This window comes from Moschus berezovskii, chromosome 26 (assembly GCF_049115385.1).
Source record: "Moschus berezovskii isolate FMDL1 chromosome 26, NW_MosBer_1.0, whole genome shotgun sequence".
In the NCBI taxonomy this organism is placed as follows: Eukaryota; Metazoa; Chordata; class Mammalia; order Artiodactyla; family Moschidae; genus Moschus; species Moschus berezovskii.
Window position 1 is genome coordinate 8,924,614 of NC_142485.1, and position 15,719 is coordinate 8,940,332.

The 15,719-nt window shown below is 45.7% G+C and overlaps 1 protein-coding gene across 2 annotated transcripts; it reads right to left on the reverse strand.

Annotated features, from left to right (window-relative positions):
• Positions 1-561: 561 nt before the first annotated feature.
• On the reverse strand, positions 562-4,049 carry LOC129549240 (uncharacterized). Of its 2 annotated transcripts, none has more exons than XM_055416280.2 (2): positions 3,906-4,049; positions 562-3,687 (listed from the first exon to the last, which is right to left on the reverse strand). In XM_055416280.2, the coding sequence occupies exon 2, from the start codon at positions 3,660-3,662 to the stop codon at positions 3,210-3,212; it is 453 nt and encodes a 150-aa protein (XP_055272255.2). In that variant the 5' UTR covers positions 3,663-3,687; positions 3,906-4,049; the 3' UTR covers positions 562-3,209. The 2 variants fall into 2 exon arrangements, with proteins under 2 accessions (XP_055272255.2, XP_055272254.2); XM_055416279.2 differs by having other exon boundaries at positions 3,814-4,047.
• Between the last annotated feature and the right edge of the window lie 11,670 nt (positions 4,050-15,719).

A 15,719-nucleotide genomic window follows, 5' to 3' on the forward strand; every position in this document is an offset into this window, starting at 1 on the left:
GGCGATCCAGAGCCTTTGACCTTCTATTAACAGGGCCAAATGCAGTGATAGCTCATTGAGAGGCCTTTCAACAAAATCCTCGTCTTACCTGGGAGTGAGCATTCCAAGTGCCATGGGACAGACTAGTCACAAAATGCTTCCCAAACCTTGATTGAAATTAAGACTGAAAGGGAAGGGATTATAAAATAAAGAATATCGCCCACCATCCAGCGCAGCAAGAATCAAGTCACTAGCCGCTGCAGCTGCTGACCTACAGGACATCTTGAAAGGAATTCTGGGCAAAGATCAGGATGAGGCACTTTTCGCTCTGGGAAAACTGGCAGAACTGGCCCTCAGATAGTCAGATATTTTCAAGGAGAAAATGTTATGAATCCATCTTGCATCTTCCCATAGTTAGAGAAGCACGAAAACCACTAAGAAAGATGTCTGTTCTTTGAGAACAGCAGTAACCTTCTACCAAGATGAGTGCTTGAAAACCACTTGCCAAAATCACCTATATACGGACTTCTTCCTTTGCCTTTACAAAAGAGTCCTCAGAGCCTTCTAAAAGGCTGTCTCCTGGGTTATAATCTTCAGGTTGGTGCAAATGAAAATTTCCATTTTTTTTCTTAGATTGACTATTTTTCATGGACAACTCTTACTAACTTTAATTTCAAAAAGTGCCCCCCCAATCCTGACAACACATTCTGTGGGGACCACTTACATTATTCCTGATTACTTAAAGGAGTCAGGACTAGAGGAGGATTTAGAGACTGGGAGGAATCTGGCGTGGTTACAGTAGCCTCCCTTTTGGGATGAGGAAGCCACAGCTGTGTTTAAACTGTCTCTGGAAGCCTGTGTGTTTTGCTGCCTCTGTCTTTACGCTGTTAAGCACCTGGTTATTTTACAGAGTTGGCTGGGGCAGGCCCTTTAGGGAGAAAAACAAATAAAGAACATGCTTCTTGCTCAACCACTATCACTGCATTTATATAGCCTGCCTCCGGCACAGACAATTGTAACCTAAGAAATCAAGGATCAGAAGAGCTAAAGGTTTTTTTTTTAGACACATTTATTTAAAATTTGTCATCCATGAACAATAATCTGAGAGAATGAACAACTTCTGAAAAGAGGGTAAAGTCTTCCAAAGACTAAAGATCTCAGACCTTTGTAAACTGAAGCTAGAAGCATACTTGGCACACACTAAAAATTCATGTATTATACCAATGCACACATTCTGAGCATGTCAGGGGTGGCCAGTCTGGGGGCCAGCAGTGTACATAGCAGCCTTTCCAGACCTGAGGGAGGTGTTGACTGAGATAAAAACCACCATGTGAGAGCCATGCGTTTCAGCCTGATCGGAGAACTTACTGAGGACTGTAGCCGGGGAGACAGCCTCTCAGATGGCTCTGAGGAACTGCTCTGAAGAGATCAGTTCAGTAGCTATGTGATTCTGGCAAAGGGATACATGCATTCAAGCATATGTCTCAGTGGAATGTTGCTGCTGGTCACGAGGCTCGTGTATCTCAGTTAATGATTTTAGTGCTTTTCTAAGTAGAGGAAGATGCAAGAATCCAGGTTCGTAGAACATTTCTCCTGAATATTTCTAACTTTCTAAGGGCTCATCTGGCCTGTTTTCCTGGAGCACAGAATACCTCATCCTGATTTTTGCCCTGAATTCCTTTCAGGATGCATTGTAGACCAGTTACTGTAGTAACTAACGACTTGATTCTTGTAGAACCAGATGGTGGGCAGCATTCTTTATTTTACAGAGGTGACAGTTCAGTGGACAGTTGCAATACAGGGTGGTAAATACAATAGGGAAAGTGTGGGTGTCCACAGAAGCAAAGGTCAGCCCTCTGGCTTCAGTAAATTATAGTTTAAAAAAGGTGCATGCTTAGTTGCTCAGTCGTAGCCAACCCCATGGACTGTAGCCTGCCAGGCTCCTCTGTCCATGGGATTCTCCAGGCAAGAATACCAGAATGAGTTGCAATTCCCTCCTCCAGGGGATTTTCCCCACCCAGGGATGGAACCCCGTCTCCTGCATTGCAGGTGTAACCATTAATTTTTTTAACTGTGCCTATTTTGAGGTAGACAGACTTGTCCCAGACTCTTATCTGCTGAAAAGGCGAAAGGTCAATTGTTCACATCTTGAAAATGCTTCAACAAATATTTCTTTTGGCAAAAGTTGAAGAAGCAAGGGACTTCCTTGGCCGTCCAGTGGTTAAGACTCTGTACTTCCAGTGTAGGGAATGATAAGGTCCCATCCCTGGTCTGGGGAACTAAGATCCCACATGCCTCAGGGCTGGCCAAAAGAAAAAGCTTAAGAAACCACCAGAAAATGAGCCCTTTCCAAAAGGAGAGGGAAGTAAAAGAGCCCATTCCTGCCCTCAGTCCCCTCTCCCGTCCTCATCCCGGCCTACCCACCAGCACCTTGCTTACAGACACTCTCTTCCAGGCCTTCGAAATAATTATATACAAAAGCTTTGTTTACATTTGGCTTCTCTGCAGAGGGTGAAGAGGGCCGGGCGCCATTGGCAGCATCTTTCTTTGAGAGATAAGAATGCAGGGCATTCAAGGCTTGCTGGGGAGCTAGGAGTTGCGTTCCTCTCATCTCCCCATCGGAGAAGGCAATGGCAAGCCACTCCAGTACTCTTGCCTAGAAAATACCATGGATGGAGGAGCCTGGTAGGCTGCAGTCCGTGGGGTCGCTAAGGGTCGGACACGACTGAGCGACTTCACTTTCACTTTCACACATTGGAGAAGGAAATGGCAACCCGCTCCAGTGTTCTTGCCTGGAGAATCCCAGGGACAGGGGAGCCTGGTGGGCTTCTGTCTATGGGGTCACACAGAGTCGGACACGACTGACGTGACTTAGCAGCAGCAGCAACAGCAGCATCTCCCCATAGTGATGCTGGAAGAGTCCGAGACGGGCTCCAGGGGAAATCGCGAAGGCTCACACCCTGGGCCAGGGATTCTCGCTTGACGCAGAGAAAGTAACCCGCTAGTGTGTGTGCCCTCGAAGAGTTCAGTTTCATTCTGATGGGCAGGGCGGTGAACTGGGCATCAAGCAGTAACTTTGACCTTGATCACCGTCCGCTGAAAGCGGCTGAGCACACTCTTAAGAGAAGCGCAACTGGATGGTTCCCCCAGCTCGGGGGACCTCGCGGCAACCCCGAGCAGAGGACGAAGCTGCCGGTTCCTTCGGTACCGGGCGCGTGAGTCGCGGCGCTTCAAGGAGGGAGCCCCAGGCACCCAGGGCGATGCGCACGGGCGGCACCTTCTGGAAACCTAGCCCTCGAGCCCGCACGGCGCCTCGCTGGAGGGCCCCGGCCGCGCGCACTGCCCCAGGCCTCCGCGGGGTCTGCAGACGCCTCGGGGGACCCCGGAGTCCTGCCCGGGGCCGGGCGGCCCGGAACCGAGGGTCTTTGCTTTGGCGAGCTGGGCGGTGCGGGGCGCGCGCCCCTGGACCCACCGCAGAAGTCCTTGTCTGAGTCTGCGCCCACAGCATCTTCAAAGCTGTGCACGGACGTCAGCGAGAGCCCCTTGGTGTCTGCGAACACCACCCGCTTCCCCGGCCTCCGGGCTTCGGGAGGTGGTGCCAGACAGGAGCGGAAGGCCGGCCGGGACCGCGGATCCCCGCGGCCGATCGGCGGGGGTGCGCGCCGGCCGAGGCAGAGGTGCATGGGGCGGCGCGCGGGCGACCGGGACCTTTGAAAAGAGAGGGGAAAGGCCTTCTGACGACAGGCCGAAGGGCCAGCCGTTCCCCACTGCAGCCCGCCGCCCTCGATCCCTCGTCCCACCACCGGCCTTCCCCGCGCTGGGTTCCCGGCTCACCCGCGTCGGAGGAAACTGGACACGGAGAGGGTCGGGCAGAGCCGGGCAGAGCGCGGCGTGCCCAGCTAGCTGTCCCGGTCAGGAGCGCTTACCCCGCCTCGGGACCGGGCAGCAGCGCTGGCGCGGAGGTGTCGTTTCTCCCGTCTGAGACCGGGTGCCCCCCCGCCGCAACTATTTATACAATCCTGACCCCCAGAGAGTCAGCCGTACTGAGGCCACCGTGGAGGCAGCCTATCAGAAAAGCCTTTCGTGTCAAACGCAGGGGGAAATGGACAAGGATGTGACAAGGAGCAAGCGTGACTCAGACACTGTGCCCAGGCGATGGCACTGCGTCTCTGACTTGGCAGGCTCAGTGTCACCTGTGGGAAGGCGATACGCCCGGTGAAGGGACTGAGCCCTTTGGGCTGTAAACAGATGGGCTTTCAGGAATGGGAGGCTTGCCCAGGGCTCCCCCGCACTCTTCGCCGCTTCTGTGGCCGAGTCAGCCTCGCTGCCTTTTCCTTAGACTTCCTCAAGCTGCCCGCTTTCTTCACCACGGTTTCCTCCCAGTCACACTTCTGTTACTGACTTCTCTCCCCGTGTTGGATTCTCCGTTGACCTACTACTTTGTAATTGTGTGTGTGTGTGTGTGTTTCAAGGAGACCACACCTGGACCCATACCGAGAGCTGGCACAGAGACCTGGGCAAAGACCTCTGGTTCAGGCACATGTGGCCAGAGTTATAGGGTGTTGGGATACAAAGTATATGGATAAGGCATTCCACCTGTGTACCAGACTCTAGGTACTCTAGGACTCTGAGCCTCTGCTGGACGGGCTCAGATTGTCTCAGGTGGTGAAGAGACCCCCAGAAGCTTACCCCTTAAGCTTTAATGTACCCCAAGTCCTCAACCCTCGTACTTTCCTGGGAATCTAGTTTGTAGGCTGATGATTTGGAAGGGATGGGATTTGATTTTGTGCCCCTCTGCCATAAGGGTGGTGTCATCTGCATATCTGAAGTTATTGATATTTCTCCCTGTAATCTTGATTCCAGCTTGTGCTTCATTCAACCAGGCATTTCGCATGATGTACTCTGTATATAAGTTAAATAAGCAGGGTGACAATATACAGCCTTGATATACTCCTTACCCGATCTGGAACCAGTCTGTTGTTCCATGTCCAGTTCTAACTGTTGCTTTTTGACTTGCACACAGATTTCTCAGGAGGCAGGTCAGGTGGTCTGGTATTTCCATCTCTTTAAGAATTTTCCAGAGTTTGTTGTGATCCACACAGTCAAAGGCTTTGGCATAGTCAATAAAGCCGTAGATGTTTTGCTGGAACTCTCTTGCTTTTTGGATGATCCAGTGGATGCTGGCAATTTGACCTCTGGTTCCTCTGCCTTTTCTAAAACCAGCTTGAACATCTGGGAGTTCACGGTTCACATCCTGTTGAAGCCTGGCTTGGAGGATTTTGATCATTACTTTTCTAGCGTGTGAGGTGAGTGTAATTGTATAGTAGTTTGAACATTCTTTGGTATTGCCTTTCTTTGGGATTGGAATGAAAACTGACCTTTTGCAGTCCTGTGGCCACTGCTGAGTTTTCCAAATTTGCTGGCATATTGAGTGTAGCACTTTCACAGCATCATCTTTTAGGATTTGAAATAGCTCAACTGGAATTCCATTCACCTCCACTAGCTTTGTTCCTAGTGATGCTTTCTAAGGCCCACTTGACTTCACATTCCAGGATGTCTGGCTCTAGGTGAGTGATCACACCATCGTGGTTATCTGGGTCGTGAAGATCTTTTTCGTACAGTTCTTCTGTGTATTCTTGCCACCTCCTCTTAATATCTTCTGCTTCTGTTAGGTCCATACCATTTCTGTCCTTTATTGAGCCCATCTTTGCATGAAATGTTCCCTTGGTTTCTCTAATTTTCTTGAAGAGATCTCTAGTCTTTCCGTTTCTATTGTTTTCCTCTATTTCTTTGCATTGATCACTAAGGAAGGCTTTCATATCTCTCCTTGCTATACTTTGGAACTCTGCAATCAAATGGGTACATCTTTCCTTTTTTCCTTTGCGAGCCTCTTGATGAAAGTGAAAGAGGAGAGTGAAAAAGTTGGCTTAAAACTCAACATTCAGAAAACTAAGGTCATGGCATCTGGGTCCCATCACTTCATGGCAAATAGATGGGGAAACAATAAAAAAGTGATAGACTTTATTTTTGGGGGGGGGGGGCTCCAAAATCACTGCAGACGGTGACTGAAGCCATGAAATTAAAAGATGCTTGCTCCTTGGAAGAAAAGCTATGACCAACCAAGACAGCATAATAAAAAGCAGAGACATTACTTTGCTAACAAAGGTCCGTCTAGTCAAAGCTAGTCTTTTCCAGTAGTCATGTATGGATGTGAGAGTTGGACTGTGAAGAAAGCTGAGCGCTGAAGAATTGATGCTTTTGAACTGTGGTGTTGGAGAAGACTCTTGAGAGTCCCTTGGACTGCAAGGAGATCCAATCAGTCAATCCTAGAGGAAATCAGTCCTGAATACTCATTGGAAGGACTGATGAAGCTAAAACTCCAATACTTTGGCCACCTGATGAGAAGAACTGACTCACTAGAAAAGACCCTGATGCTGGGAAAGATTGAAGGCAGGAGGAGAAGGGGACGACAGAGGATGAGGTGGTTGGATGGTATCACTGACTCAATGGACATAAGTTTGAGTAGGCTCTGGGAGTTGGTGATAGATAGGGAAGCCTGGCGTGCTGCAGTCCATGGGGTCACAGAGTTGGATACGACTGAACGACTGAACTTAACTGTGCCCCTCTGACCATCTTGTTGTGCCTTGTCTTTGGAAGTTGGATATCATTTTTGGTAGGTTCCAGTGACTGAACAATAACAACAAAGTGGTTTTTTCAGTCGATGGTTGTCCAGCAGTGAGCTATGATTTTGGTGTTTTCGTAAGAAGAGGTGAGCTCCCGTCCTTCCACTCCACTATCTTGTCTCTTTCCGGGTTCTTACCTTGAGTATCCTTCCAGTCTCCTTTGCAGACCCAGTATGCTGTCCCTACCCCTTAAGCTTTAATGTACCCCGAGTCCTCAGCCCTCACATTTTCCACTTTATACCTTCCTGCCCCCCCCCCCAAGCCCTGACTTTCTACCTTTTCCTTGAATGTCCTAATCCCATTTTGACAATATCCAGTTGCTTTCCTATGCTAACTCCCAAGTCTCTGCCTTTAGTCTGGAACTTCCTCTTGCGCTCCAGACTCCTAGATCGTGCGTGATTCACTCCTTGATCTGGGGGGTGGTAACTCAGGTATGCCCCCTGTGTAACTTTCTGTGTATGCGCTTTACTTCAATCAATTGTAAGTTTGTTTGTTTGTTTAAAGGAAGGAGTTTGTTAATTATAAAATAGCTTGGAGATTTTATTCTTACAAAAACAGCCTGAGAGTATATATAGGCCATGTGCGTTTTTCACTTACTATATAGCGGACATCTTTTCATATTAGTATAGATATAGCCCATTTTTCACCCTGCTGCTGCTGCTAAGTCGCTTCAGTCGCGTCCAACTCTGTGCAACCCCAGAGATGGCAGCCCACCAGGCTCCCCCATCCCTGGGATTCTCCAGGCAAGAACACTGGAGTGGGTTGCCATTTCCATCTCCAATGCATGAAAGTGAAAAGTGAAAGTGAAATCGCTCAGTCGTGTCCGATTCCTAACGACCCCATGGACTGCAGCCTACCAGGCTCCTCAGTCCATGGGATTTGCCAGGCAAGAGTACTGGAGTGGGGTGCCGTTGCCTTCTCCCTAGTGAGTGGGATTCTATCATCTCAGTCTACCAAACTCTACTACAGACATTTAAGTGATTCTCAATGTTTTTGGCTAATAAAATAGTCCAACCAGCAGTCTTGTATACATAAATTTGTATACATGTGTGAGAATTTCTTCATGACAGATATTTAGAATGAAGACTGTTAATTCAAAGTGAAAGTGAAAGTCGCTCAGTCGTGTCCGACTCTTTGTGATCCCATGGACTATACAGTCCATGAAATTCTCCAGGCCAGAATACTGGAGTGGGTAGCATTTCCCTTCTTCAGGGATCTTCCCAACCCAGGGATCGAACCCAGGTCTTCTGCATTGCAGGCAGATTCTTTACCAGCTGAGCCACAAGGGAAGCCCAAAGGTACATTTAAAAAATTCTGTTCATATGGCCAAATTGCCTCCAGAAAGGCTGTGTAAATTTATAATTCCACCAATAACCTTGAATTGCCTTTTTCCTGTACCCTCACCATCACTAAAAATGATCAAACTTTAAATACTTGCCAATATGATAGGTGAAAAATCTCATGATTGTTTTGATTAAACAAAAATGGTAGTAGTATTTTCTCATGATTTATTGGCCATTTCCTTTTCAATCAAATGCATATTCCAATCTCTGGCCAATTTTTCTAGTAAATCATTTGTATATTTTTAGATTAAGTGATAGTAGCTCTTAGATTAATAAATGATATTGTCAGAGTGGGCTATCTAGCTGGAGGAAAATAAAGGTAGAACTCTACTTCACACCAAAATAGAATATCAGTTCAGTTCAGTTGCTCAGTCGTGTCCGACTCTCCGCGACCCCATGAATCACAGCACGCCAGGCCTCCCTGTCCATCACCAACTCCTGGAGTTCATTCAAACTCATGTCCACAGAGTCGGTGATGCCATCCAGCCATCTCATTCTCGGTCGTCCCCTTCTCCTCCAGCCCCCAACCCTTCCCAGCATCAGAGTCTTTTCCAGAAGCTATAAATTATAAGAAAGAATTATAGGAGAATATTTGTATAGTTTTGGGGTGTGAGAAATTTTGTATGGCTAATGACACCATAAAAAAATCAACAGAACAAAAGACTAGTAAAATGTATTTGGAAATATTTGACCAACCAAGGTTAGAGTACTTCTTCCTGTGTCAGGTTCAATTCTGATTTTCTTAGAAAATCAGCTATTTCCTCTAAACTTTAAACTTAAATTTAACGATATGAGTTAGGCATAATGCTTTATTAATTTTTTTTTAAAGTTCCACATTATCTGCAGTCCTTTATTTTATTTTAATTTTTTTTTTTTTTTTGCTACATTGGGTCTTCCTTGCTTCTAGCAGGCAATGAGCAGGGGTTGCTCTGGTTGCAGTGAGCAGGGGCTATTCTCTAGTCGCGATGCACAGATTTCTTGTTGCTGTGACTTCTCTTGTGGCAGAACACCAGGTCTAGGGTGCTCGGGTAGTTGTGGTGTGTGGGCTTAATAGTTGTGGGGGATGGGCTCAGCTGCCCTGTGGCGTATGGAAGCCTTCCAGACCAGGGATCAAACTCTTGCTTGCCGCATTGGCAGGCGGATTCTTAACCACCAGACCACCAGGGAAGTTCTCTGCAGTCCTTTTATTATTCCTAATATACTTGTGTTTTCTATTCTTTTTTCATGATCAGATGAGGTTTTCTTAAATTTTATAGGCAGTTATTTTCTTTTTGTCTTGTTCATGATGTTTGGTTTTCATTTTATGATTTTCCCCCTTTCTTTTTCTACTTTGTCTCTACTTTCTTCAGTGGAATACTTTATTTATTTTCCATCTTTTTTGTTTTCCAAGAAATGCATTTGGGTGTACATTTTTCGCAGAAAAACCGGTACATTTTTATGTGCAGTACTCTCATGGCCATTTAATTTTAAATAGGCTCTAATTTCCACTTCAGTTTTCTCTTTGATACAAGAATTGTTTTGAAGAGTGTAATTGAAATTTCTAAGGGATTATATTGGGGTGAGGATGAACTTTTCATGTTGCTTTTGTGTCATGGGTCATCCTTCATCCTTTCTTCCTTATGAAACAAATATTTCTGGATCCCTACTGTGTGCTAAACAATGTGTTTGCTGCTCCAGTACAAAGGTGAACAAAACCGGCAAGGTTGCTGATCACCTTGGGGCTTAATTTCTAGCATGCAGAAAACATGAAATTTATTAAAATTTTCTTTGTTGGCTAGTATGTGAACAAATTTTCTTTAAAAAGCAAGTGTTTTCTGTTTGTTCAAATAGGTTCCTCCACTTGATCTTCAGATTCTGAGAAAAGAGAGTTTAAGTCTCCTGCGATAATCGTATTTTTCTCAAATTCAAATATTCTCCCAGAGTTTAGGCCTCTTATTTTTGTGACGGTATCTTATTTGGTGTATGAAGCACTGACATATCTTCTTGGTGGTTTCATCTCATATCAGTCGATGATAAACCTGTTTATCCTAACTAGTACTTTTTGCCTTGCAGTCTGTGTTGACAACGCTATTGGTACTTCTGTTTTGCTTTGTCAGTATCAGTCTGTTACAGCTTTGTTTCTCTATTATCCACTTTTCCACTGTGTTAAATGTTGAGTTATTTGGAGGGAACAGAAAGCAGTCGGACTGTGCTTTTCTAGATTTGACCTCTTTTTCTCTTGCACTTTCAGAAAGCTCTGTTTTTGGTTGACCTATATTGTGTAAGTTTGTTTTTCTCTGTTTATATTGGCTGATGCCAAGCATCTAGCTCAGCATGATCCTGGCACTGCTATCAGAGCTCAGTTAGATTGCAAGAGCAGTTTCACAGGCAATTATACAGACCTCTTTTATCAGGATTGCGTGCATTTATCCTGCATGCCTTAGACCTCTTATATCTGTTCAACACAGAAACACACCTGCACATACACGATTATACCAAAGTCTTAACGATTCTAAAAATCCTTCACCCACAAAGAGACCCTGACTTGGAGGGAGATACTCAACCAGAGTGAGAACTGGAAAAGAGCCCTACACACTAAGCGACCTCACTGTTCAACACAGGTTTTCCTCGGGGCAGCGGGGAAGCACAGCCTGTGTGTGAGCTGCCTGAAGAGCAGGAGGCCAGAGCAGAAACCCAGTGGACAAGCAGCACGGGATCAGTCGGGAAGAGAAATTCTGAGTCGAAGGGCTGGATTCCAGTCTTGGCCAAACCTCCTCCTGTTGATTATGGAAAAACCACGATACATCTTCCAATGGGGCAGTGACACCTGTGACAATGTACAGGAAGAAGGCAGGGCTTCCCTTGTGACTCAGAGGTTACGAATCTACCTGTCAACCCAGGAGACACGGATTCAACCCCTGGTCTGGGAAGATCCCATATGTCTCGGAGCAACTAAGCCTGTGTGTCGCAACTGTTGAGCCTGTGCTCTGGAGCCTGGGAGCCTCAACTACTGAGCCCGTGTGTCTCAACTACTGAAGCCATGCACCCTAGAGCCCGTGCTCCGAAACAAGAGAAGCCAGCACAATGAAAAGCCTGCACACTGCAATGAAGAGGAGCCCCCACTTGCCACAACTAGAGAAAAGTCAGAGCAGCAACGAAGACCCAGCATAGCCAAAAATAAATAAATAAATTTAAAACAAGAAAGCAATAACTGATTAACCATTTCTACGTGCAACCATATTTGGAATTCTCAAAACCCCTTCCGTACTTCATCTTACTTTTTCCTTACAACAACCTCGTTATGGTGTTATTTTGTTATCCCTATTTTACAGATAAGGAAGTCATTTCTCCAACATCCCGGAGCTAATAAAAGTGCGTATGTAGGGCTTGAGCTTAGTTTTCTAACTGCAAATTCCATGCTAATGCTTCTAGCTTGATGGCCCATCCAGGTGGCATGGGATTTGATTATATTGCAAGTGTACACCTCCTACCATCTTGTGGTTTCTTCTGTATGCCTCTGGATGTAGAATATCTTTTTGTTTGTTTTGTCGATTCCAGACTTTTCTTTTTAATCGATGGTGGTTCAGCAGTTAATTGTAATTTTGGTGTGCTCGTGAGAAGATGTGAGCTCAGGGTCCTCCTACGTTGCCATCTTGCCTCTGACTCTCTGCCCAGGATCATTTTTGAAAACCAAAAGGCACCTTGCAGATGTAAGGAATTATATTGCTTTTCTGAAAGAGGTATGTATGGGACACAAAACCTGCAGAGGACTGTTGGGCTGCAGGCAGATGGAAAACTGGAAGGCAACTCATATTTTCCAGTCTGGTCTTTTGCAAGTGTTAGGTGAGCAAATATTTATACCTTTCAGGACAGAAAAACATCTATTCATTGGCATCTCCCAGATCATAGCTTCTGTGACCTTCCAGACCGCTCCAGTTAACTGTATGAGAAAAGGTCATTTCTTCAGGACACGATATAGGTCTCTTTCCTTTTCATGAAAGACCTAGGTTGGGCTTATATTATTGTCCTGACTCAGCTCTATATATGTTCCAAGCATGCTACCTCATGCTTTAGACAAGCAGTTTGATTTTTACCAGACTCCATTGTTTTCCTCCTACGGTCATACTATTAGAAAATTTAACATTCATTAAAAAGACAAAACAAAACAAAAAAACCTTGCTTAATTCCTTCCTTCTCTTTTCAGTTCGTTTCCTAACCACTTCCTCCTGAATTTTTATGCCACAAAACTAATTTGCCCCTTAAAACCCAGGATCAAATTGGGTCATCAGATCTAGTTTAGTAATTTAAATAATTAAACTTAAAAACTAAAAGCTATTCATATGATTTTATCATTTTGATACCGATTTTATCAGTATGATTTTAGGACTGAAACAAATTTACAGACTAACAGGAAAGGACAGGCAAGCAAGAAACACACACACGGTTGGAATCTGACAGTCTTAGAAGTCAGAGGGAAACACATATGCGCACACCTCTCAATGTAGTGTTGGAATCTGTGGACCTTGCTGGTCATTGGAAGCCAGCTGCCATTTTCAGTTGTAGGAGCCAGCAAATCTCATTTTTCCTCAAGCTAATTCAGGGTGACTTTTATCACTTACAACAAGAATCCCTATTCTCTACCCTTGTCTCATGGTTAGCTCATCCATCCCAGAACGTCAGCCTCACCTGAGTGCTGATGAATTCCATATCCTACTCCAGATCAGATCTCTTTCCTGAATCCCATCCCAGACACTCAGGCTCCTACAGCATCTTCCCCTTTCATATCCCATGAAATCATCAAGCTCCTGATGTTCACGGCATCACTTTCTTTACTCACTTCCGCCTTACAAATCTGTCCAATGTTATCCATCCTGTATCACTGAATGGCATTGTTTTCACAGTTACCCAGATCAGATGGGTAGCCAACCTCTTTTTTTCACTCTAGTTCCGCCCACTTCCAATCTAAGTGCTCATCCCCCTGCCTTAGACTTGCCATTTGCTAATGTTCTTTTTCAAATCTCCAACATTACTCTCTATTCCTTCTAGATCCTCTCTGGACGGTTTGCATTCATCTTTTCTTATCCCCATGAGGATGGTTGGTTTCCAGTCTATTAATTCCACCATCTGGAGGATGTGAATCTCTGTTACCTGTTCCCTCTATTCGTTTCATCCTTACATGCCCAGTTATCTCTGCTAGATACTGTATTTGACAGATTGTGCATAGGGACGTCCCTGATGGTCCAGTGGCTAAGACTTCATGCTTCCAATGGAGGGGGCCTGGGTTCAGTCCCTGGTCAGGGAACAGCTAAGAGTTTGTAGGCTGTAATGAAAGATCCTGCATGCCACATGTAAGACCTAACACAGCCAAATAAATCAATAAATGTTTTTAAATAAAAATCATGCAAAGAAATCAGCTTCCCTGGAGGCAGAGTGGTAAAGAATCTGCCTGCCAATGCAGGAGATGCAGGTTTGATTCCTGGATCTGGAATATCCCTGGAGAAGGAAATGGCAACCCACTCCACTATTCTTGCCAGGGAAATCCCATGGACAAAGGGCCCTGGCAGGCTAGAACTCACGAGATTGCAGAGTTGGACGTGACTTAGTGACACATACATGCATAGAAATTATTTAAGGCCTAGAATATTCTCTTTCCTCGGAGATTATTTTAGTGCAGTCAGGTGCCTGGATTGCTTTAATATAATTTACAGTTTTGAAATTTTCAGGACCATCTACTGGATTCCAAGCTGCTAAAGTCTCCGTGTCAGGGGCTGGTGTCCTAATTCACCTGTGCTTCTAGAGACTGATCCTGAGCCCAGGGTGGTTTACCAGAACTCTGTCTTCACAGGCCCAATTTTTCACCCTGGTTCTACCAGGCCAGGGCTGCTTAACCTTTTCTGTCCCCTGGGCAATTTGATGAAACTGTGGACACCTTCTCAAAAAAATGTTTTTAAAAACCTGAATTATGTAGAGAACAAAATATAAAAAAAGAAAAAAATCAAAGGGGGGAAAATTAAAATATATGACATTACAAAGGAAGCCCATTACACTGAATAGAGTTATCAAAACATTTAAAAAAAACCTTGTGACAGTCATACATGGGTTTCTTTCTTAAAGCATTAAACAGCAAGTTCAAGCAGCGGGTCTAAAAGTGACTACAATTTAGAAATAGTGATGAATGTAAATGACATTTTGTGATACGGGCAGCTATAAATATAGTGTGAAAATAGCTGATTTCTGTTGGTGACAAAATTGCAGGAATACAAACGTTCATGAGGCTTGCGGCCTGGACTCACAGTAGAAGGAAAATCCGAGTCTCATTTAGAGATGAGTGAAAAGAAAGTCGAAATTTTCTTCTTAACCAGGTTCATGGACCCCTGAGCTACCTGTTCATGAACCCCAGATTTAGGGTCCCTGCCTCTGCTGTCAGAAGCACTGCTGTCTGACAGCTACCGCATTGCCTTGTTAACACTGGACTCACCTGTCCTGACCTGCTTCTCCCCCCGCCCTGACCAATCTTGTGCAACAATTCCTCACTAGCTCATTAGCCATTTGATGTCTTGAGAAAAATGCTTTCTCTATTTTGTCTAATCTGTAAATTGTCTTCAGCATGAGAGGTGACCCTAGAGATGCTGGCCCATCGCCATGTGTCTCCACCTTTACGGGCTGCTGGGTCCTTAGTCTCCTCACCGGGATGGCCAGCACGGCCACTGGCTTCTAACCCTGTAGTCTGGTCTCCATTCTCTGCAGTCACCAGGGGGATTTTTCTAAATGCAGATCAGATTTCTAAAAATGTAAATCTGATCATATCAGTTCTTAAAGTACTTCAAAGGCTTCCAGATGTTTCAGTACAAAAATTCAGGTTTTTTTTGAGAACAGTAAACCAGACCCCTGTAAGATTCCTATGTCACATAAGTCTTACAGGTCTCCTAGGAGACCCTGTAAGACGAACGCTCTCCTGCTGCACCCCTGCTCTCATCCTATGCTCTTGCTGAGCCCCACTCCTCTGGGGCCCAGAATGATCTGTGTGCTTAGAGGCTCCTGTGCCTCTAAACATGGCAGTTCCACCCGAAACAGCCATCACCTCGTCCCCCCTTGGCCTGGCTAACTCCTTGAGTGTTTCAAGTCCTGGCTCAGGCATCACCCCTTTCTGGGAAACTTTTGCTATTTCTTCATCTTTGGAGGTCTTCCTATGCTCTTTCTTAACGCTGCTTGCCCGTTCTTGTGTTTGTAAAAGCGTATCAGCTGTGATTTTCACTCTGGTTGGTCTGTCTCACTAGACCATAGGCTATATCAGGTCATGGGGCGTCCTTGCTCTGAATGCACAAGGGTACAAGTGGGTTACACACCCCAGCGTCTGGCCCTGTGGGTTCATGAACTGACTGAACGGAGTTACACTTGGCAACTACTATATGTGTTGCCTCCTTGACCTGACCTATTCCCTCTTTCTAGAGTTCTAGAGCGGAGAAGGCAATGGCAAGCCACTCCAGTACTCTTGCCTAGAAAATCCCATGGACGGAGGAGCCTGGTGGGCTGCAGTCCATGGGGTTGCTACGAGTCAGACATGACTGAGTGACTTCACTTTCACTTTCACACATTGGAGAAGGAAATGGCAACCCACTCCAGTGTTCTTGCCTGGAGAGTCCCAGGGACGGGGGAGCCTGGTGGGCTGCAGTCTATGGGGTCACACAGGGTCGGACACGACTGAGGTGACTCGGCAGCAGAGTTCTAGAGACAG

Coding starts and splice junctions, on each gene's coding strand:
- LOC129549240 (XM_055416280.2), bottom strand. CDS start 3,662: ATGCACCTCTGCCTCGGCCGGCGCGCACCCCCGCCGATCGGCCGCGGG.